This window comes from Dermacentor variabilis, chromosome 8 (assembly GCF_050947875.1).
Source record: "Dermacentor variabilis isolate Ectoservices chromosome 8, ASM5094787v1, whole genome shotgun sequence".
NCBI classification, from domain to species: Eukaryota; Metazoa; Arthropoda; class Arachnida; order Ixodida; family Ixodidae; genus Dermacentor; species Dermacentor variabilis.
The window spans coordinates 159,647,066-159,672,072 of NC_134575.1; the positions used below are offsets into that span (position 1 = coordinate 159,647,066).

The window sequence follows — 25,007 nt, forward strand, 5'->3', positions numbered from 1 at the left end:
GTGAAACATAGCCAGTCATATTGGAGAAGGTGATAGCTAAATCTTCTTCGGCCTGCTCTCGTGGCTGTCGTAGTTTGAGCGCCGATACAATGCTGCCGGTGCAAAAAGTGCTCTCGTGCATCGAGTATCGTGGCACGTTTCTCGCCGAATGCCAACTACGACAACTCTTTGAGACGCAGCTCTCTCGAGAGACGTCTTAAGGTCAGCTTAGATGCTGCGGCTTGGGAAGGATGCTCCCCTTCTCCGCCTCTGTGCTCCCTTCAGTTAATTGTCGGCGTTCGTGTTGTCCACTTCTCTTGTGTCCTGTCGGCACGCCCCGTCTTTTTTGCATAATGTCCCCTTCTCCACCTGTGGTGGCTGCGCGAGAAGCGTACCGTGTTCCTCCTGTGTCGCTACTGGCACCACTGGAAGCAAAACGCGTACGACAAATCGTCGTCTGCGCACGGCTGCCTAAACTACACCACCTCAGATATGTGCTGGTTAACTAGTCCTTTCGCCATAAAATTAGGAAACGAAAGAAAAACGCTACCTAAATATCCTCGCTATTCGCTTACACTTACATTCATCGGCGATTGTTTCTGAGCACCTTTTTTTACAAGTATCCTTTCCTAGTGTTTAAGCATTTATTAAAAGTAATTGATTTCAATAAATTAGTTTTATAGGAATGACAGCAGTGGCTTGCAGTTATTAGTTAAAAGCAGCAAGCGATGATTTTAGTTTTTTCCAAAAGTAAGTTCTGCACTTGTAGTTCAGTACGTACCCAATCACCCATTATTTTTCTCTTGGCAAAAACGAACGCCTTTGAACATAACTTTTATTTCGCAGTCATTCTGTCGCTAGGGGCGAGTGTTAATGAATAAAGAAAGCGGTATGTCACCTCGGGCTCTGCCGGCTGTAACAGCACCTGCTTATGCCGGAGGTGGTGCTCTTTATCTGCTGAATACTGTAAACATGAATGCAAGACTATATTTCTGAGCGTCTGGGCATTCACGAGCGAACTGAGTTTAATATACCATTTTCTCTAGACGCGCCTAAATTTCAGGAAGTTCAGCATGGCGTCCACAACATTGAAAGTAATAAGACTTCTTGATAAATAAAAAAAAATGCCCTGCTAGGTGTCGACCTTCTTCTATTGAATATGTGACTCGCGTAATGCTCGTAAATCAGTTATCTTGAAAATAAAACAGTTCAAGCATACAACATAAAGTTACTTTTCTCGTTTTCTTTTTCGCTTGTGTTACCGCTCCTGCATCATCGTTAACAAGACTAGAATGCGGGGCTACTTGGCTCCTCAGCAACCTATAGAATCATCGTGAAATTACAGCCCACGGAAGTAAGCTAACGGGAGACATACACATATACTTACGACCAACAGTGACAAAGGAATGTTCTGTCCACTGATTCAACCCTCTTCCAATAAAGTGCTAAAAAGCTTCGCAACAACTGAACTCACTTTTTTTGCCCGTGCGGGACAGGCCTCCTCCGTACTGTTATCTTCTAGAAGGAGATGATTCGCGAAGTCTAACATTGGTGTCCATTATAGATCAAAGGAACACAACACTATTACAGGGCAAAACGCTATTATACTAATCGTTACAAAAGCAAACGAACACTTTCGAAAAGCAGAAAAAAGACAACTTTAGGAAAGATAAGGAAAGCTCAACAAAGATCAAGAAAGATGAAAAAACGTGCAAAAACGTCAATATTTCAAACTTTATTCTAGTTTAAAGGCTGTTTGTTTTTTCCTGTAATATTTGTTTCTCGCCGATTTTTACCGCCGAACCCTTAATTATATATGCTAATACAGTCTTATATTGCCGCCACTGCGATCGATACAATGAATAGGTTAAAATATTCAATTGAAAGACTCTAAATTTATCTTCGTGCATCGCGACAAGCTAGCCAGAGAAGTAGCCGAACATTCTGAAATTGAAAATTGCCACAATGATTCTTATAGTAGCTCATCGGTATGTCCCTCGGAAAGCAATATGATTATCTTGAAGTCGTTTTATATTGGATGTAAGAAATTATTTTGATGATTTAACAAGAAGCCGGTCTTCAAATTAAACTATCAGTCAGCATTCAAGGCGATATCCATTCGTGATTATCCGTGCGCTGTGTCCTTGCTGACGTCACCGATCCACGCCAGTAGTGGGGCACTGGTAAGCGCGCGGCATCTCCATCCCTCGGTTTGTCTCGGCTACAAGCAGGTCCAAGTACGCCACGCCATAGGTCGGCAGAATAAGCCACCACCGCTCACTCCTCAATCATCAGCAGCCTGGTTACTCCCACTGCAGGGCAAAGGCTTCTCCCATACCCCCTGCAAATTTCTTAATCTCATACGCCCACCTCATTTTCTGCCACCCCCTCCTACGCTTCCCTTCCCTGGAAATCCAGTCCGTAATCCTTAATCAGCATCGGTTTTCTTCCCTCATTACATGTCCTGTGCATGCCCATTTCTTTTTCTTGATGTCAACTAAAATGTCATTAACTCGCGTTTGTCCCTCACCCAATCTGCTCTTTTCTTATCCCTTAACGTTACACCCATCATTCTTGTTTCCATAGCTCATTGCGTCGTCTTCAATTTAAGTACAACCCTTTGCGTAAGCCTCCAGGTTTCTGCCCCCTAGGTGAGCACAGGTAAGACAAAGGTATTATACACGTTTCTCTTCAGGGATAATGGAAACCTGCTCTTCATGATCTGAGAATGCCTGCCAAACGCACCCCAGCCCATTCTTATTCTTCTGATTATTTCCGTCTCATGATCCGCATCCGCGGTCACTACCTGCCTTAAGTAGATGTATTGCCTTACTACTTCCCATGCCTCATTACCTATCGTAAACTGCTGTTCTCTTCCGACACCGTTAAACATTACTTTAGTTTACTGCAGTTTAATTTTTAGACCCACTCTTCGACTTCGCCTCTCTAGGTCAGTGAGCATGCATTGCAATTGGTCCCCTGAGTTACTAAGCAAGGCGATATCATCAGTGAATCGCAAGTTACTAAGGTATTCCCAATAACTCGTATCCCCAATTTTTCCCAATCCAGGTCTCTTAATACCTCCTGTAAACAGGCTGTGAATAGCATTGGAGAGATCGTATCTTCCTGCCTGACGCCTTTATTTGGATTTTGTTGCTTTCTTTATGGAGGACTACGGTGGCTGTGGAGCAACTATAGACAACGGCTCGTCTATACCCTGATTACGTAATGCCTTCGTGATTGCTGATGTTTCGACAAAATCAAACGTTTTCTCGTAAACAATGAAAGCTATATATAACGGTTGGCTATATTCCGCACATTTCTCTATCACCTGATTGATAGTGTGAATATGGTCTATTGTTGAGTAGTCTTTACGGAATCCTGCCTGGTCCTTTGCTTCACATAACTCTAAGGTGTTCCTGATTCTATTGGCGATTACCTTAGTAAATAGTTTGTAGGCAACGTACAGTAAGCTGATCGGTCTGTAATTTTTCAAGTCTTTGGCTTCCCCTTTCTTATGGATTAGGATTATGTTAGCGTTCTTCCAAGATTCCGGTACGCTCGAGGTCATGAGGCATTGAGTATACAGGGTGGCCAGTTTTTGTAGAACAATCTGCCCACCATCCTTGAACAAATCTGCTGTTACCTGATCCTCCCCAGCTGTCTTCCTCCTTTGCATAGCTCCCAAGGCTTTCTTCTTCCGGCGTTACTTGTGGGATTTCAAGTTCCTCTAGTATAATCTCTCTTCCATAATCGTCATGGCTGCCACTAGTACTGTATAAATCTCTGTAGAACTCCTCAGCCTCTGCAGCTATGTCATCCATATTAGTAATGATATTGCCGGCTTTCTGTCTTAACTCATACATCTGATACTTGTCGATTCCTAGTTTCTTCTTCACTGCTTTAAGGATTGCTCTATTTCTGAGAGCATGTTCAATTCTATCCATATCATACCTCCTTATGTCAGTTGTCTTACGCTTGTTGATTAACTTCAAAAGTTCTGCCAGTTCTATTCTAGCTGTAGGGTTAGAGGCTTTCATACATTGGCGTTTCTTGATGAGATCTTTCGTCTCCTGCGATAGCTTACTGGCATCCTGTGTAATGAAGTTACCACCGAGTTCTATAGCAGATTCCTTAACGATGCACATAATTTGTCGTTCATATCTTCAACACTAAGGTCCTGTTCCTGAGTTAAGGCCGAGTACCTGTTCTCTAGCTTCATCCGGAATTCCTCTATTTTCCCTCTTACCGCTAACTTATTGATCGGCTTCTTATGTGCCAGTTTCTCCCGTTCCCTCCTCCGATCTAGGCTAATTCGAGTTCTTACCATTCTATGGTCACTTCCGCGTACCTTGCCGAGCACGTCTACATCTTGTATGATGCCAGGGATAGCGCAGCGTGTAAAGTCTATTTCATTTATAGTCTCACCATTCGAGCTCCTCCACGTCCACTTTCGCCTATCCCGCTTGCGGAAGAAGGTATTCATTATACGCATGTTATTCTGTTCTGCAAAGTGTACTATTAGCTCTCCCCTGCTATTCCTAGTGCCTATGGCATATTCCCCCACTGACTTGTCTCCAGCCTTCTTCTTGCCTACCTTGACATTGAAGTCGCCCATCACAGTGTATTTAGTTTTGACCTTACCCTTCGCCAATTCCACGTCTTCATAGAAGCTTTCGACTTCCTGGTTATCATGACTGGGTGTAGGGGTGTAGACACGTACGACCTTCAAATTGTACCTCTTATTAAGTTTCACAACAAGACCTGCCACCCTCTCGTTAATGGTATAGGATTCCTGTATGTCACCAGCTATATTCTTATTAATCAGGAATCCGACTCCTAGTTCTCGTCTCTCCGCTAAGCCCCGGTAGCACAAGACGTGCCCACTTTTTAGCACTGTATATGCTTCTTTCGTCCTCCTAACTTTGCTGAGCCCTATTATATCCCATTTACTGCCCTGTAATTCCTCCAATAGCACTGCTAGACTCGCCTCACCAGATAACGTTCTAGCGTTAAAGTTTGCCAGGTTCAGATTGCATAGAGTTAAACGTATACGTAAAACGACTTGAGGCGTCGCTATTTACAATATATTTAAACTGAGGTCCCCAGCAGTAACTTTTATGGCGAACTTCCTGCACACCAGACAGACCCACCTTCTTCGTTGTCTCCTCCAGGCGAAATGTCTCTGTCGGATTGTGTTGGTTTCGCAACAATATTTTCGCAGGCTGTGTACTCACTCGCCTCATGTAGACTAACGTTCGCCCGCCCTTGTTCGCTTTTTTCTCATGTACAATCATGCTCAACTACACATAACACTGTCGTAGACTCTTCCATGCTTCCTTACCGGCAACGCATACATGCTGACGTCAGCTGCCACTTGCCAACTTTCTCACATGTTTAAGCACGCTTCGACTCAAAGTCAGCGCAGGTGATTTTCGTTGCTACTCACGTTCACCACCACTCGCCCCTGTTCATTGCCACGTTCATTCACTTTCTCCCTCACTCATGCTCCTTCTCACACCTGTGCAACCAGTGTGGAGTGAATAGGAGTCCGTGTTACTCGTAAGCGAGTACCTTTAGAGCACGTGCCTTAAAGCGTCGGTCGTCGACCGAACGGACACCCTTGAAGTAGAAATTGTCCCCGAGCGAAAGGACGAAGTCGATGCGCTTGGCAGCTGCCACGACCGCCATGGTCTTCGCCAGGTTCCGTTGGATGCGCGTCGTGTACGGGTAGAAAGGCAGACCACCCCAGTCGCCGAACACGAGGAACCGCACCGACGCGTTGTTGGCTGGTCCGGTGACGCCCGGCGACGCCAGCGCACCACCGCTCAGCACCGCCAGCCACGCTGAAGCAAACAGGCCTTTCCAGTCATTCATTAAGTATTTTTGTTGCAAAATACTGGTGTAGGTTTACGCAATACATCAGCAGGCTTATAACACAAAGAGCGGGGGTTAGAACATTTCCATTCGCAAGCTTTAGTACAGCTGGTGCTTGACTAGTCGTCCAAAAAATTTTACAAGCATGCAAATAAAGTATTACCACGGTCGAACCACCGGCTGCTGGGAAGGATTGCTTTTGCAGCAAAATTAGCTTTCAATCGACAAAATTATATTTGTCACTGCCACCAGTATGCGAACAATGTGTAGTCTATGTTGCCAACATTTATGCTATGAAGGAGCATGCAAAAGTTGCCGGATACTAAGATATAGGGTGACGCTTCAGGATGCAAAGAAATTCCACATCCTCTGTCATGGCAGTGGATAGCAGTGACTAATTCTCCCTAGCCTAGTCTTCTACATATACACCCGATAATGCTAACGGGAGGACGATTGTCGCGGTAAATTGATGGTAAAACGATAGGATGGATAGATGGGTTAGTTGGTAACTCATTATCAGAAAATTTAGAGCGCCAGAAAGGCACTGGACCTGTATATGTTTTCATGCGTACATTAAATATATTTTGTTAGTGAGCGCGAGTAATGTGGGTTCCTTTTCTATGTCAAGTGTCTTTCTTGTGGTCTATGTTTTCTAATAATGAAGATACGGCACCGCTCACGCAAAGCGGGAGATGTTCGTCTGTCTCCCAACTTTGACAAGTTGCATTTTTGTCCGTTTAAATGTATGTTTGCGTGCGTTTGTATTACTCAATTTCCTAGGCCTCATGAAGGGGTGCATCGTATCGGAGCAGTGAATAGATTTCGCTAACCCTCCCACACACGTACAAGATTACGAAAAAAAATTGTGTGTGATTGAAAGCCAATCGGCCTGGGAACCCTTGCTCCGACAACCGACATGATAAGTGCTTCATACCCTGCAAGACCCATGTCGTGTACGAGATCCCCAAGTCCCGCAGTGGTGTTCAGATTGGACAAACAAGTCGTTGTGTCACTGACCTCCTGAAAAAACGTGCACTAAGCTTTGAGGTTAAAAATCCTGCAGACCTCAGCTCACAAGGACTGTCGACGGTAATGCGACTGGCATTGGAACAATGTAGCAATACACCATACTGCCTTCGCCATCCGCAGTGTTGCTTCTCTATCGCGCTTCGATGATTTTTTTATTTAATCTTCTTATACTTACTGCAGCCTCATTGAGGCTATTGTAGGAGTTAGATGAACAACAAATATACAAAGATTTATAAACAAGCTTGCGTGAATTGTTTCAGTGGTAGTGAAAGGATGTTGCCCGGTAAGGAATTCCAGACTTCAATTGTTGATGAAAATAAACTTTTTTTAAACGAATCTGTGCAGGAAAAAAGGTGGAGATATCTAGAGCATGTGGACTCCTTGAACACGAGGGCTGGGAGAAAGTCAAATAGTTATCTAGAAAGTAGAGGCGAAGAGAATTGTTTAACCTGTGAAGGAATTTTCTGCATTCATATTTGCTACGCTCTGCAAGATGAGTGAGATCAAGTCGGGGAAGTGAGCTAGGCGGCAAAGATTCCTTGTCCTATGTCCTACAAACAAAACGCATTGTCTTTTTTTGCACTGATTCTAGTTTTTTTTTACGTCACAGTAGTGGAATCTCCTTTGAAATGGGGTGGTGACAAATGGTCGTCCAGCCTCTTTGAGGTAATTAGGTGTGCAGCACGTGTCCGGCGTTCTTTTTCATACATGTCCTTAATTTTTGTCACTTTCTCGAAACTCCTCCACCTACTTCAATAAGAATAACGATGTCGGCGAGTTTGTTCAAATCCTTGGCGCAAATTTCTGCAGCTCGAAGCGCACCATTGTATCAGTGCCTTCCACCGCAACCTGTGCCTATAACGGCATAGGTTTCCTACGCCTGTCGTATCAATCACTTCCCTGCGTTTTTCTACAATGTACTAAATGTATCTCGCTTATCTTGACAGCTAACTGGTTCATGCTTCCATGCACTTTAAATACAATGGCTTCTGGAAGGTGTAGGTTCGCATTCCATTTGGATGTGCTGAGTGGTCTCCAGAATTTCTCTTCATTAGACAGATGCCACATCTTGTTGCGAATATTTTCACGGTATGTTTTTCGTCCTAAGCAACTACCTCCAGCTTCAAATAGCAGGGAAATATCCTTTGCGTTACGATACAGATTTCCTGCTAATTTCTTTCTTCCCATTCTTCGAAATCGCCATGGCCTTTTTTTATTTCCATTCTTTGCATACAACTCCCTGCCTCACTCTCCCACACTTTCCTTCTGGTGACCCCTGCTTGTGTATGTACAGTTTCAATCACCCTGTATTTGGTTGCCAATTTTCTTGACCTCTTCTTCCACTCTATGTACGATTTTCAGGTACAGATAATTTTAGACGCCCATTGATTTTGATCCATATGCCTCAGTCTATCATCAAAACTAATTTCACTCCGCGCTTCTATGACTTCAGATGAGGTCCAACCCAGGTCCCACTGTGCGGTCTCATGTGTGGTTTTACCATACCTCCCAAAGCCTACCGGCCTAACGATCCTTGGTTCGCTTTACTCCTTTCAAATATCCTATTCGAAGCGCAGAATGCCATTTGCCAAAGCCTAGCGCTGGTAATAATATTCATTGTCAAATTCGACGCACTACCTCGTATTGACACGTGTACTTATTTATTTTTCGCGGGTGACCGCTTTTCACCGGCTAACAAACGTGAGATGTTATCTCTCAGAGCAGAACATGTCTGCATGTATCGGAAGTTTTTCGAATGTCATCGATAGTACTATTTGTTGTCTATTGCCACGGCACCTCGCGTATTCTGATGGTATCCTCGACGCGAATTGTTTTTCTGGAAGACGCGAGGGCGCCAACGACTACCCCGTAACCTTCGATGATTCATGTACAATATCCAACGAGCTCGACCAGCAGATCAGATTTTCGACGATCGCCGACAGTCCTCATCACTATCATTGCACTTTGAGTGTAGCCTTTTTCTCTGGGCAGAAGTTAGCCCAATAAAGAGATAATTTCGTCATTCACGGTTTGGCTATGGTGGCCTTGACCGTCACTACTACGCGACATCTGGTGTACAACACCAATGTCACCAAGGACCGTTGAGCTAGCCGTAGGCTGCAAGGACTGGGACTAGGACTGCAAGGACCACAGTACGGGCCACTTCCCGAGAAAACCACAGGAATCAAGGCTAAATTAAGAATCCCAATGGGTTCCCCTGCAGCTCCCACCCTAGTGCAACATCCTCGGGAGCCACAAATCTTCAGCGAATTATCGGCTGTAGACCCAGAAACCTGGCTGGAGCCCTATGAAAGGATCGCGACATTCAAGAACTGGAACTCCGACGACCACTTGGGCATGTATAGATCGTCTTGCAAGACGCCACAAGAATGTGGTTTGAGAACAAGAAGTCGGCCCTGACAACTTAAGATCTGTTCGGTAACGGCTTCCTGCAGACCTTTGTGAGTGCCGTGCGCAAGGAAAAGTCCCAAATATTCTTGGAAACCAGAATACAACTACCGAACGGGAACATCGCCATCTTCACGGAGGAGATGACACGCCCCTTCCGCCATGCCGATCCCGACATGTCTGAGAAGAGAAAGTTCTGTTCCTCGTGAGGGGGGTGAAAGTTCAGCTATTCGCCAGATTGATACGCAACCCGCGCCAGACCGCTCGATATGTGGGCAAGACAATAGAGAGCTATAGCTCAGCGGACCCGCGCAGAAGCCACTGCGTGTGTTGCACCACGCATGCGCACTGGCGTCTAGCTGGCCTGCTGGGCTTGCTGGCCTGCCGGCCCGCTGTAACTCTTTAATATACCCGCCGAACACTTACCGCCATTGACACTGATGTTCAAGCACTCGGCAGCGTAGACTTGCGTGAGGACATTAGAGCGGCTGTTCGGGAATAACTACAGGTCGCAGCCTTAAGTGGCCGCAATCACCGACATCGTCAAAGACGAAGTTCCTCGATCACATGCAGTTCTTGACGTGAAACCGCAATCGCCCCAGGCCCAGCCAGAAGCGATGGCGTACGCCACCATCGCACACTGCCAGGTTATCACGAGGGGGTCCACTTCCGTGCACGCAGCATGGTGGACCCCCTCGTGATAGCCTTGAATCCAACGCGAGAAGGATTTTAACGTGTTTTGAGGAGTTCTCCCGAGATCTCAGGTTCACGTTCGAACATTGCGCAGAAAGCTTCATCAGAATTCTTGATTTGGAAATTAAATATAAAGGTGAGAGTCATGTGTGTTGCCAGCATTGCCCAAGATTGAAAAAAATTGCTCCTCCCGTACGAATCGTCCCACTCCAAATAAATAAAACGTGGCATAGTTTCCTTGTGCTTGACGAATGCTCTTAACAAGAGTTGCACCCACTTATTGCAGCAGTTTTGAAGCCCAGAAGGCGAGATTAAGGTCGGCAGGGTACCAGGTCTCACTTTTGATGGCTGGGTCAGACTCCTTCTCTAGAAAGTACACAAAAAGGAAAACCGTGGAAACCTCGGACGACAATGAATCTTCAAAAAGAAAAAGGTCGTAGTGATGCCGTATTTGCATGGCTTTTCTCATAATCTTAAGAGGGTGGCCACTAGGAATGGCGGCACACTAGTGTTTTCGGCGCCGAGCAAAGTGGTTAGGTTGTGCAAAAGCATCACAGGAGAGAAGAAAGATGCGACTAGTGGCTGTGGAAAAAAGCACACCCCTTTAATAACAAAGACTGTGCATCTTGGGTTGTGTATAGCATACCTCTCTCACGGGGACAGTCCTATATCGGCCAGACAGGTCGTTGCATTAATGACCGCATGCGTGAGCATCGCTATATACTACCTACAGGTACAGAAGGGAACTTGCCATTGCATTGCAAAAAGCACGAATGCCGACCTGTTTCTGATAGTGTATCGATAGTGGGCAGAGAGCGCAGCAAACTGGCAAGAGAAATTAACGAAGCGTTCCACATGAAAAAGTTGGGCGCGCATACATGTGTGAGTGAACCTTCGGTTCATATCAAGAACTGCATTTTCTAAATTTATCATGTTAATCCACGTGTTCGTGCTTTTGTCGGGAACGGGTGTGACTTAGCTTTTGTGTACGTGTAGAACTTTTGTTAATAATTGACTACAAACCTTCTTATTGTTCTTAGGTGTATACGCATGCGTGGCGGTGATTTGTGGAATGTTTTGACAATAAACTTCACTTGTAAGTCCAGCGTAGTCCTGTCTGTTTCTACTTCTTGTGCTCGCGTCCGTGCTTGCTGGAAAGCATTATACGTTCACCATGTCTGGGTTACGTCACTCAAAGGAAGACTGGAACGTCGTGGCGCGAGGGAGACCAATGAACGAGCGGCGTTCTGCCGTATGGTCACGTCATCATTTTCTTTCGTACTTTGAGGATAATAATAATATTTGGGGTTTTACGTGCCAAAACCACTTTCTGATTATGAGGCACGCCGTAGTGGAGGACTCCGGAAATTTTGACCACCTGGGGTTCTTTAACGTGCACCTAAATCTAAGCACAGGGGTGTTTTCGCATTTCGCCCCCATCGAAATGCGGCAGCCGTGGCCGGGATTCGGTCCCGCGACCTCGTGCTCAGCAGCCCAACACCATAGCCACTGAGCAACCACGGCGGGTTACTTTGAGGATGATATAGCAATTTAGGAATGTTCCTAGTTTGGCAAAAAATTATTAGTTTGTATAGAACACTTGCACATTTAATTTCCAGTAATTAGAAAGGCAAGCTCTGCATTCTCTGCAATGCTTCTGAGGGGAGTCACGGATAATTACAGCTGTCAAGCAGCCATTGCGGTGACGGTGACAGAAGCTCCAGAGGGTATTGTGCGCATTCAAGGCGATGGGGTAAAATTGAGTTTGTCCCGTCGCCTTTCCTCTTTTAGTCGCGCCTGTCATCTATATACACGCTCTGAATCACCCTTTGACGTGGCGTGCGTGACAGCAGCAGCCACAGCATTGGGAAAGTAGAAGGAAGATGCAAAGAAAGCTTCGCTTTAAAAAAATAACATAACGACAACAGTTGCAAAGCTCATATACAGATTTTCATCAAGTAATAAAAAAGCCGTATCTTGCTTCTGCGATTGCTCCTACATTTGCACTTATATTTGATGCCGTGGGTTTCCGTTTTCACTCCTGTAGATCACGAGCATGTATTCGCAACTTTCAAAAGTGGTCAGAACGCCTGTACGGTTTTGCATAGCCAAGTTCACGCCTGTCAGCGCACATGCGATTCCGGAACTACGGGGCGAGAACCGTTTAGAAATTGTTTCATATTTAGTTACACATCACGATCAGGAAAATACATTTACAGTATCGCGGATACATCTATAAGGCATTAGCCCCGTAGGGCCCTGTGGGTTGTACTTGTCGGTAATAGGGTAGCCTTGCCACGTGCGGGATTATCTGTCTGAGCTATGTTGAATGATGAGTTGTCATAGCCCTAAGTTCGCATTTTTATCTGTTATTTTTTTATTTACCGTGGTGAACTTGAAATTGCCGTTCTCCAGTGCGTTACATCTGCAGGCTTGAGGTGACGCCTGAGACCGGCAAAAGATGCCAAAAGCGAGTTGCGCTATTTTAATACAGGTACAACCACATTAGGAAGGCCCACTCAGCTTTAACAAAGACACACCCTCACCAGAACAGGAATTGGCCTCTTTGGGGCAGTATTCGGCCTCTACCTTCCAACTGATACCTTTAATAAATCCATGGCCCTCAGTCCCCTGCAGCTGCAGAAGAACTGTCCAAGGCGGCGGTAAGACCTGTAACACAGCAGAGGGTGCTAAGAATCTTTGGGTCCGGACAGACGGCCAATGGAAACTGACCCTGTCCGCCTTTAATTGCCGAACTTTGTCGAGTGAGGCTAGCTTAGGAGGATTGTTTGAGTAACTAGCAGACATTGTTTGAGATATCATCGCCTAAGTGAGATTAGAAGAATTGGTGAGGATTCTAGATGGCTCCATAATGGCCATATCCTCGGCTATAGAGGTCTGCCAGATCAGTAGCAATGCGAGGTAGGATTCCTAATCCATAAAGACATAGCGGGCAACACTGAAGAATATTTCAGCCTTATTGAGAGTGTAGCGGTAGTCGTAATCAATCTTAATGACAGGTATACATAAAGGTAGTACAAGCGTACGCTGCAACATCCAGTCATGATGATGAGGAAGTATATCAGTTTGATGAAGATGTTCAATTAGCGATGAGAAAAGTGCAAACATCGTATACTGTACTAATGGGCGTCTTCAATGCAAATGTAGGGAAAAAGAAAAGCTGGTGAACAAGCAATCGGCACCTACGGCGTCTATTCTAGGAATGCTAGAGGAGAGATGCTGGAAGATTTTGTAGAAAGGAATTAGCTTCGAATAATGAACACCTTTTTAAGCAAGCGTAGCAACAGAACGTGGACCTGGAAAAGCACTAATCCTGAAAGAAGAAATGAAATTGACTTCATACTTTCTGTTGATCACAGCATAGTACAGGATGTATAAGTGACAAGTAAGGCAAAGTGCAGTGATCATAGTCTTGTGAAGGCTAGGATTCACCTCAATTTAAAGAACGAAAGAGTAAAATTGCTCTAGAAGAAAGAGGTCAACCTAGAGACAGTTAGGGTAGAAGCAGACAAATTCTGGCAGGTACTTGCCAACAAATATGCAGCCTCAGAACAGCGAGAGGAAGATAACATAGTGATATTCACTGAAACCGTAACTAGGCTGGCTTCAGAGGCAGCTATTGCAGTGGGAGGCAAGACACCAAGGCAAACAGTAGGCAAGCTCTCTCCATTAACAAATGACCTAATAAAGAAACGACAAAGAAAGAATGAAGATGCCCCCCCCCCCAACTCAAGAGATAACAAATTATTCGTGGAACTGACAAAAAATGAACAATGCGAGAATAAGTGGTATTCGAAACTATAATATGAGAAATACTGAAGAAGCCGTCAAAAATAGACGCAGCCTGAAATAAGTGAGAAAGAACTTGACCAAGGCCAAACCAAGATGTATGCACTGAAAGCTGAGCAGGGTAGTATCATCAGCAATATGGAAGTTATAGTAAAGAAGCGGAAGAATTTTATACTGACCTGTACAGTACCCAGAGGAGTCAGGATACCTCCATTAGAAACAGGAAGGACCAGGATACAGAAACTTCTCTTATAACTAGCGATGAGGTCAGAAGGGCCTTGCAAGACAAGAAACGAGGAAGAGCGGCCGGAGAAGATGGAATGACAGTCGATTAATTCAAAGATGGAGGAGACCTAATGCTTGGGAAACTGGCGGCTCCTTATCCAAAGTGTCTATGGACTGCAAGGGTCCTAGAAAACTGGAAGACTGCAAACATTATACTAATTAAGAAAAATTGAGATCTTAACGAATTGAAACAAATTATAGGATTATAGGACCATTAGCTTACTCCCAGCATTATAGAAAATATTTACCGATGTAATCTCCAACAGAATAAAGGCAACACTGCACTTTAGTCAACCTAGACAGCAGGCTGGCCTCAGGAAGCGATACTCCATAATGAATCACATCCATGTCATTAACCAGGTTATCGAGAAATCCATAGAAGAACAGACACATTCACACACGTGATCTTATCGCAGGAAAAAAAGTCTCTTCCATGTCTGGCTTCAGCGCACGCTCTTCCGAAAAGACATGTGAGCCAGCAATGTGAAGCTGCTGCACTCCGAATCAAACTTTCAATGCAAACAATAAATGGAGACGTTGGCCGAAACTGCACAAGCATATGTGCAGAAAACATCGCAAAATGATAGGCAGAGTGAGGGAACAGCTGTGCACTACCACCTACCGAAAGGCGTAACCGAATCAGTCCTGTCCTACACTCCTACGCTCTCCGAACGTGCCGAGAAAGCGCAGTACGGAACCTCTGCAACCGCTGCAACCCCTGCCGAACAACAGAGCAGTGTGCCTTGATCGAGTCGAATCGCCACTGTCGCATTAACGCGCGCGCTTTGTGCCTATTTTCATCTAGTCGGTGACATGACTTAACGCCACCGTTTTATTGTATCTCTTCGCCCTTCTCTATAAGCTGGGAATGCCTGAAGGCCTGAAGGTAGCTTGCCTGGTGCGCTCCGCGATCTCACACGCTCGGTTCGCGGGCTTATTCTGAGCGTGCTAGTTGCACAGAACACCTATATAAACTTGGAGAAGGGAAACTGCACCTTCCACAGTGCAACGGAAATAATAGTAGCGGTAGCGCTGTGGACTAAAGTATGCGACCGAGAGATGGCGCTGACAAAATCAAAGCTAATATCATCATCATTATGTAGTGAGCAATATGGCCGCTATGGTAGCGGCTGGTGTGGCTCGTTGCACTGCTCGCTCATTGGTTTTGGGCGTTTTGCTACCGCTTTCGGGGCCCACTCAATGCCCCACTCAATTTCTTAGTACGTGTGAACTGCACAGTAGTTGTCTGCGACCGCTGAGCCAGCTCGTAGTGAGCCATAGTAAAATGTCTGGTCACCAAGATACCTCGCCTCCGCCACGCTCTGCCTGTGATAATTTCCATCGAAGCTGTCTGATACCATGAATTTCAGCAAGAATTTGTGTTTGTGTGCGGCTGCTGAAGCAAGCCCGCACAAACCCCTTGTTAGCTTTTGGAACGGATGAATTCATATAAAGCATTTTTCTGTCTAAGACTGCTGAAGCGAGAATGCTGCGAGCCTTTAGCTAATGGTATAGTCGCCAAGGTACCTGTGACGGCTTCGGCAATATTTGACTGCGACCACGGAAAGTTCGCATTCAGCTTCTGTTTACTTACTTAGAGGACTTCGAGCTTGGGAACACTTAGGGTGAATTTGTGCTTTTGACCGTTCAAGTGCAGCAAGTATCTTGTCTCTTCCAGTGCCTGTGATATCACTTTGGTTTTGTGCCGAAGCAAGTGTCTTTTAACTGCTTTTGTATCTGTGAAATCTCAAGTATAATGTCCCGTTTTGCAAGTGCTTCACTGATCCTTTAGTAATATTGTTAATGAACAGTGTATCTAAAAATAATTAGTACTTTTACTATGTGCAACCACTCAAGCAACCCCGCAGGATGTATGGAGTAGCTTTCTTCGCTGCTAAGACGCCTGCGAACTTTCCAGCAAATATTACATTTATGTGCCTGCGACCGTGGAAGTGAGCCAGCCCGTAGTAGCCCCCCCTACCAACTTCCTTTGTACCACCTCACCCTTGCAGATGGCTTTTAAAGTTCTTTTACTAGGCGAGGTGCACCTGCAAATTATCAGCTCAACTCAAATTGTCTCGTCACTACACGAGACAATGCAAGTGTCAAGTGTCACTGCAAGTGTCAATGTTTGCTGTGGTGACTTTCATGAGAACTTGTAACGGATGCATAGCGCATTTGCTATATAAATGGATGATCATGCAGCAGATGTTTGTTTCTATATATGACCACTGAAGTAATGTCGTTAATGCATAATGTATTTGTGACATCCCCAGCATAACTCGTGTTAGTGTGTGCAACTATTCTTTATGGTATAGGGAAAGGCGCTGGCAACGTAAAGTGGATGGCATATCTAAGCTGTTCACCAAATTTTGCATTGATGTGCCTGCGACCACGGGAGTGAGCTCTTAGCAAGCCCCGTGATAACATCCGTAGTGGCCCCATTGCGAATTCTTAAACGTTCTTGCTACCCAAAGCGCACATGTAAACAGTTTATTTGATATGTACTTTTACTAACCTTGGTGCGTCATCAATAACTCCTAATGGCTGAGCTTGTATGAAGAAATTATTGAGTTTTATTTGTTTGTATTAATGCGCTTTACAGAAAACTGCTGGGTGCACTTGAGGGTTGAACTCGTGATCTACCTGCAACTGTTTTATTAAAATAAATGCTGTATTTTAATGAGATTGTGAAATGAATCAGCCGCCTGCAGAACATAGAACAAAAAGTATAGCCTACATGTTTATGTATTTTGAATTAATGCATTTTTATGAAGTTGTACGTAATGCATTAGCTTGTGTATTCGTCTCCACAATGCTTAGCTGTACTGCAGCCTTCGTTTGAGGTGTTTTGAGATGAGGTGGGCTGTATTTCGGACCTTTCTCCTGGTATTTCAGCTTTTGCATTACAGAAATGTTTGGTCGCCTTATTGGACCGCTGGGATGGATCTTCAAGAGCCATGCAGTTCCTTTTCATCATTGCCCCACAAGCCAACACAAAATCAGGCCAAGTTTACTTTGTTAATGGTAGGTAAAATGCAGCATCCTTGCTGCAATCCTAGGTCACATTCTGAGGAACGTCCCAATTGTGGTACTTTATAATCAATATGGACGCCCTGTCGGGTACGGCTGGACGGCATCCCACCCGTCCAGCCGTACGTAAACTGCTGGACGTTTACGTACGGCCGTAATAACACAAGACGAGTGGTCTTGTGTTCGACATCGACGTTGATTGCTAGCATATCGGTGAGGGTCTTATTCAGGTGCTCTGTAGGACCACTCGTCTGCAGGTGGTAGAACTTGTCCTCCTGTAGCTTGTCTGGCTGTATTACAGTATAGCTTGGGTAAGATCTACTATAAAGGCCGTTCCTCTGTCGGTGATGAGGAGTTCTGGGGCCCCATGCCGCAATAAGATGTTCTCGACGAAGAATTTCGCCACTGCGGCTGCGATACCTTTTGTCAGAGCTTACTTCCGTGAAGCCGGTGAGGTAGCCCCTCGCAACAACGATGCACTTAAGCGTGGATCTTGACATCGGAAAGGGTGCAAGGAATCCATCCCGATCTCCTGAAATGGTCGGAAAAGAGGCTCATCGGCTGTAGTAAACTCGTTGGCCTTGTCTGCGATGTTTTGCGTCACTGACCGTCTTGGCATGTCTTGACGTAAGCGGCGATGTCGGTGGTCAAGAGCGACAAGTAATACCTTTGTTGTATACTTGATAGCGTCCTGAAGAATCCGAGCTGCCCAGCTTTCCCAGCACTTCTGGAAGGAGTGTTGAACAAAGAACAAGAAGGTAGTTGGCGCCGACTGGCGAGAAGGTCTTCAACATTAAGTTGCTTTGAAGCGAAAACCATGATAATCATTGCTTAAATACCTTAGGAACAACGTCGGTGTTCCCTTTCATATACTCGACGAGGCCTTCGGGTCTCCTTGTTGCTGTTCGGCGAAGTCTTCCGCGCACATTATACCAAGGAAGGCATCGTCATGCTTGTCGCGTAGCGGCGGAGGGTAAACGGTGTGCGTGATAGGCAATCGTCATCGGCAATCGATTACAATGGCGTCATATTCTTGCAGTCGGAGGCTCTTCTGCGCCAGGCGTCCTGAAGGGACCTTTAAATTTGCTAGCCAACTCAACTCGTGATGGCCGCTGATGACTTTGGATGACCTGCCATAGAGGTAAGGGCGGAATTTTGCTGTAGCCCAAATGATGGCGAGGCATTCCTTTTCATACGTAGAATAATTGCCTTCCGCTCTTGACAACGACCGGCTAGCGTAACCTATCCCCCGTTAAAGTCGTTTTTTTTCTGTGTTCTAGGACGGCACCCAGGCCTAGGCTACTGGCGTAAGTGTGAATATCCGTATCGGTGTCCCCGTTGATGTGCGCATGTACCGATGGCGAGTGCATGTGTTATTTGAGTTCTTGAAATGCGTCTGCCTGCAGCGTTTCCTCTTGAATCGGCAACATATTTACTTAGATGTGTCAGCGGCTCAGCCACGGCTGAAAAGTTTTTGACAAAATGCCTGTAGAAAGCACATATGCGAAAGATTCTACGCACTGCCTCCTTGTCCATGGACTGCTGGAACTCCACAATGGCAACTATCTTCTGCGCATGGGAGCAGACTTCTGACTTGCTGATGGCGTGGCTTAGGAACAGAAGCTCATCGTAAGCAAAACGGCACATTTATTGTGTCAGAGTGTGCACTGATGACTTGATTGCCTTTAGTACTATCGCAAGCCGCCTAAGATGATTGTCAAAACTTCCGGTAAAGACAACGACGTCATCCAAATAAATAAGACAGGTCTGCCACTTCATTCCTGCCAACACCGGGTCCATCATGCGCTGAAACGTTGCAGGCACCAAGTATAGCCCGAATGTCATGACCTTGAACTCACAGAGGCCGTCTGGCGTGACGAAGGTGGTCCGTGACGTGCCGTTGTGGCTGTCAGTTTCTATGGGTTCTGGGGTGGCACAAGACACATTCAGACACAGTGGAGACTAGGAACGGACTGCCAAGCCCTTCTTTTTCATTTATTGAGCGTCCCTCACGAGCTCGGCGCTGGTCCTTGTTGTTTTCTTCGCGCCAAGGCGCGAGGCTCGTATGTACCAAGCGTCGTCTCTTGTCACTCGCGACATTCCCGAGTTTTGAGAGAAGTCGTCCCGAATGCATACAACGCTAAGTACAAAACAAATAAGATTCACGAGAGTAAATGCGAAACTATTTACAATGGCAAGCATTGTCGTCCTATGTTCGCACACGGAAAGTAAATACAATCACTGGCACTATACTGCATAACAAGCTGTATAGCATCCACATGGCGTCAGGCACATGTAGAGCTTAGTCCAAAGACTTGGTTGCTCCATTTCTGCAATCGGGCTCAGGTAGGGCTTCAATTTCTCGGCATGGACAATAACAGTTCCCAAGTTATCGGCGAGTTCGATCTCGTAGTTCACGGAAGAAAGTCTGTTCACTATCTTGTGAGGGCCGTTAAACCACCTGCTCGATTTAACACCGGATGGAGGAGGTTTGAGAAACACTAGTTCTCCTCTTTGGAACACAAGGTCCTTGTGGTGCTTGTTTATGCATTCCTTCTGTTCTTCTTGCACCAGTCTGATGTACGCAGCCGTAAGCTGTCTAGCTTTTTATAGTCTCTCGTGCACTACGGCGCTTTAACTAGACTCTTTTAGCTCTTCAAGTTCTCTTCGGCTGGATCAGCACTGGATCCCTACCATATATAAGGAAGAATGGAGTTAAGCGAACCTTGTCCTAGTACCCGGTGTTGTTACAGAATGCAACATATAGGAGTACGTCGGCCCACTTTTCTCCTCCGGCGGTAGTCATGACAATACTACTTGATTGTCTTGTTTGCCCTCTTGCACAAACATTGCGCAATTAAAGACTGCGCCTTAAGTGCTCTGCTCAGGTATAACACAGGGCGATGTTGACTCAGTTCATCATCTTTAAGCATCAACCTCTTAAGCCGAGACAAGATGCATTGGTGTGTACTTGTACAAAGAATTCTGGTTTCTCTGAGAACAGCTTAAGGACAGGCGGCTGTCACAAAGAGCACTTTAATCTCTCAAGTACTACTTGCTGGTCCCATTCTCTAGAAAAAGCATAATTCTTCTTTAGGAGGAATCATGGAGGTACAGCAATGACGCTGTAGTTAGGGACAAGCTTCCTAAAGTACGGCGTGCCCCCCTCGAATGACAGGAGCTCCTGCACGGTTCGAGGAGGCCAGAGCGTCTGAACAGATGTCAGTTTCGATGGGCCAGGGCTTACATCATCTTTTGCGACAACATGCTCAAGGTTGCCACAAAAGAAGCAAACAGCAGTGCAAAAGAAGAACACTTCAGTCGTTTAAACTTCAAAGCTGCTTTCTGGAGCCTTGAAAAGATGTCGCTCAGGTGCGAAACGTGGTGTCCAAATGTCCGACTGAAGACTATACGATCATCCATGTACATGAGGGAATTGTCGTATTTAATTCCGTCAATGATTGTATACACGGCTCGCTGACACTCAACAGGAGCGTTTCTCAGTCCAAAGAGCATCCGTAGAAATTCATGGACACCCCACGGTGTCACAAAAGCCGTCTTCTGTATGTCTTCTGGATGCATGGCTAACTAATAAATAGCAAACACCAAGTCCATGACAGAAAAGTGTTTGCTCCCGGTGAGCGCCTGCAGGGTATCTTCAATCATTAAAAAGGGGTAAACAATATCGTCAATCACTGCGTGGAGCCGTCGATAATCGACGCACATGCATGTGGTCCCGTCTTTCTTCGCTACTAGGACCAGAGCCGAAGCCCAAGGACAGCGAGAAGGCCGGACTATGTTGGCATCGATGAGGTCCTTTATTAGTCTCTTGACGAGCTCATGCTGCACAGAAGAGAATCTGAGAGGTCGTTGGGATATAGGCTTTGCATCCCCGGTAAGAATGCAATGTTACTCAATTTTGCAGGAGCCTACATTCGTACTTGTTGGGCAAAGCAAGTAGCACGTTGCACTAACAACTCCTTCACGACATGCAGCTCAATGGAAGAAAACGTTGTTCCAATGTTAACGTTGACGTCGCCAATTTGAATTGAGCGACACTGCGGGTAAACAACTGCAAAGCTGGCGGCCTACCAAGGTCCTCCGGAGAAGGCAAGCACAAAATTTAGATCTGTTGAGATTCATCCACAGCGAGTTCAATGTCCTCTATTCCGTTTGCTTCTTCTAAGACTCCAATTGTCATCTGAGAAGGAAGCAGGATGGCTTGAGGTCACGAACAGTTCTTCAGCAAAACCTTGACTATTTTTTCTTATGCATCTGTAATCATGGGCTCCACAACGACTGAATAGCGATCGTACAAGAGCTTTGTACTTGTGATGACCATCACAAAATCTTTGTCGCTAGGCACGCTATGCCAATCCACTGCACTGGAACTAACTTCCGTGATAACGTAGGTAGTGCTTGCTCCCTAATAAGGTGGACCTTTTGTAACATCTGAAGTACAGATAGGGCAAAGCTATGCGAGCCCCAGTCAATGGCGGCTCTTCGGGCCCGTAGGAAGTCGTCGCCTGGAAGCACTCTGTCATCAGGTAAACGCGTTAGGACGAGAAGTTCAGGCTGCATTGTCTGGCCGTCTTCAGTTACAACATTATTGACTTGATCAAAGTTTTTCCAAGTGATTGTCGCTTGCTCCTACCAAACGCAGGGACGTGCGCCCGATAGTTAATTTGAGTCTTTCAACCAGTGGTACATTTGTCAAACTTTTAACAGCTCCTGAGTCCAAGATGCCTTTCAACCTTTGGCCGTTCATATCGGGAGCGGAAAAAAATACCTGCTTAATTAGAATGACACCTGCTCAAACCTCATGACTAAAAAAATTATGGGGTTTTTACATGCCAAATCCACTTTCTGATTATGAGGCACGCCGTAGTGGGGGGCTCCGGAAATTTCGACCACCTGGGGTTCTTTAACGTGCACCTAAATCTAAACACACGGGTGTTTTCGCATTTCGCTCCCATCGAAATGCGGCCGCCATGGCCGGGATTCGATTCCGCGACCTTGTCCTCAGCAGCCTAACACCATAGCCACTGAGCAACCACGGCGGGTCTACCTCATGACTCCTCGCGAGCATTGACGTCACCAGTTCATGGTTTGCCTGCTCTATTGTTCTGGTGGATTCAAACTCCTCTTGGCTGTTCAACAATTTTGCATTTAGCGGTAGACGACACTGCGACAAAATGCCTACTTCAAAGGCAGGTATAGTAGATTATGAATTCTGGTGGTGTTCTCTAGAGATCTGTTAAAAACACGCGATGAATAATAAGTCGGATTCCTCGGAGATGACTTCACGTCCACGTATTGCCTTTGAGGCAGGTTTCTATGCGGCACCTGGTTCTCTCAGGAACCGCTCGAGACTATCCTCTCCTTCGGCTGACGATTCCGCGTAGACTTCCGAGGCGAACGCTTTGCCAAACCGGGGCGTTCCGTGGTCTGTGGTGCAAAAGGTTCAACCGCAAGAACTTTACCGATTTTCTCAGAATTGGTGATCTGGTCGAAGCAGAGAAAAGTGTTTATCATGTAATCCGGGTTGTTGAAATACTTCTCAAAGTGTTTCTCCGCCTTGGTTGAAAGCGTAGCCATGATGACTTGACACTTTTTCTGTTGCAATACTGGATAATTGCATTGTTCCATGAGGTCCAACTTGCGGTATGCAAAGTCCGTGCACGACTCTGCAGCTCGTTGTGTAGCTCCGACCATTCGCCGCTTAGCGGTTACACCACAATTTATCTTGTAATGGCGGCGGAACGCTGTCTTCACATCAGCCCAACTAGTGATATCGGTCATCTTTGCGTGGTGGCGCCTATATGAGAAATCCTTAGCTCTGAGCCTGGCGATAATGAAGGGCATCGTAACCTCTTCATGAACGCTGAAGGTTGTGAACCAAAACTCAACTTGACGAAACCAAGCGATGAGACCTTTCCCAAGCTGCGGTAAGAAGCTTGCCGCAAAATTTTAAGGTCGGTCGCGAGCGTCTTAACCCCTGCCGTTAGACGCGTGTAAAGCACCGTCTTCATCTTTAGCTTTGCCGCCTTTGTTTCGCGAGCCACGTTTAACATTTATCCACGGAACGCTCATCGCCGTACTCATGCAGGATTCGGCATCCGAGTCCTCACGCAATTTCGAATCCAAGCTCTCGATGCGTTCGACCGTCTCAGCCAGTTAGTCGCAAAAAGTGACTTCCCTGCAACTGTTCGTCAAGACGTGGCTTCGGTGCGTCGAATTTGGCGGCGTCGTGTCCTTTCCGAAAACATTATTTGTCCCTCCAATGCGAGACGGAGCTGATCCACTTCGGTCCATAGGGCACTTGCTTCGGACACAGTTGTTCTGTAGGCTTCTACCCGGGCGGCGTCACCCAGCTGTTCGAACACATCGATGGAACACTGGGCGGTCACCATCTTGGGTTTACGGAGTCGACGTTGTACTGAAGTCAGTAGCTCGAACAAAGGAGCGCATAGCGAGCGAACTCCCCACATCAAAAAAGGAGTAAACGTCTTCGTAGCTCAACCCGAGTCATTGGGCGGCAAATGTGAAGCGCCGTTGTAGCCGTCAGTTTCTATGGCATCTAGGGCGGTGTGAGACGCATCCAGACATGGTGGAGACCAGGAAGGAACTACCAAGCCCTTCGTTTTTATTCTGAGAGCAACCTACAGTAGCGCCAGCTGGGCGCCGGTCCTTGTTGTGTTCATCGTAGCAAGGCCCAAGACCCGTACGCACAAAGCGTCGTCTGTTGTCGCTCGTGACACGGTCTTTTCGCGATCTCTCTCGTCGAATTCTGTTTGCCAGTATCCAGACTTGACATCCATCAACGAGAAGTATTTGGCGTTGCAGAGCCGATCCAATGCGTCCTCTATCCGTGGGAGGGGTTATGCATCCTTCTTCATGATCCTGTTGAGTCGACTATAAACGACGCAGAATGTAAGGTTTCGTCCTTTTCCTTCACCAACATTACAGCAGACGCCCACGGGCATTCGACGGTTAGATAATGTCACGCAGCATTTCGTCGACTTGTTGCCTTATAGCTTCACGTCCTCGCGCGATATTCGGCAAGGACTCTGGTGGAGTGGTTGGACGTACTCTTCAGTTATCATGCGATGCTTTGCAACTGGTGTTTGTCGAATCCTCGATGATGTCGAGAAGCAGCCATGGTATTGCTGGAGAATATTACAGAGCGCTCCTGCTTGCTCATGAGGAGAATTGCACTGATGTCGACGTCTAGTTCGGGAACTATACTAGGGGGAGTACATGCGGAAGAACCCGAGAGGACAAACGCATTGCCACTTTCTTCAGTTTCCTCGATGTAGGCGATCGTCGTGCCCATGTTGATGTGCTTGAATACCCGGCTCAAGTTTGCCAGCATCACTTTCACGTCCGCTCCACGCAGAGCAACCCCCTTTTTCGACGCAAATTGCACGATCGAGCATTAGACGTCGGTTGCCCTTGATGACGCCTTCTGCGTCTGCGGGTGTTTCGCTGCCGATGCAAATGACAGCGCTCGATCGAGGCGGGATACTGACATGGTCCTCAAGTACACCCAACGAACGCTGACTGGAAGGCCTTGAGATCGGTATTGCTTGGTCTGCGGACCAAGGTATTGACTTACACCTCAGGTCGATAATATCACCATGTTGGTTCAGGAAGTCCATGCCGAGAATTACGATTGGCGGGCACTGTTGCAGCACAACAGGCATTGCAAGGTAAGTCCGGTTATGAAGTATAACTCTTGCCATACAAATTCCTGTCGCCGCTATGAGATGCCCTCCAGCTGTATGAATTTCGTGGTTGTCCGATGCTGTCTTGTCTATCGTCAGCTTTTATGCATGAGCCATCGAAGGTTCCAGAGTAATTGCTGGCGCCCGCGTGCTGTCCAGAAAGTT

General features: G+C 46.3%; 1 protein-coding gene across 1 annotated transcript in view; it reads right to left on the reverse strand.

Moving 5' to 3' along the window:
- Positions 1-25,007, reverse strand: part of LOC142591615 (tartrate-resistant acid phosphatase type 5-like) — a 92,905-nt gene that overhangs the window by 60,672 nt on the left and 7,226 nt on the right. The window contains exons 2-6 of the mRNA XM_075703917.1: positions 24,734-24,800; positions 22,462-22,563; positions 18,975-19,040; positions 10,327-10,404; positions 5,569-5,825 (exon numbers count right to left, since the gene is read on the reverse strand). Of these exons, the coding sequence (XP_075560032.1) occupies positions 5,569-5,825; positions 10,327-10,404; positions 18,975-19,040; positions 22,462-22,563; positions 24,734-24,800 (570 nt within the window). The remainder of the gene's footprint in view (positions 1-5,568; positions 5,826-10,326; positions 10,405-18,974; positions 19,041-22,461; positions 22,564-24,733; positions 24,801-25,007) is intronic.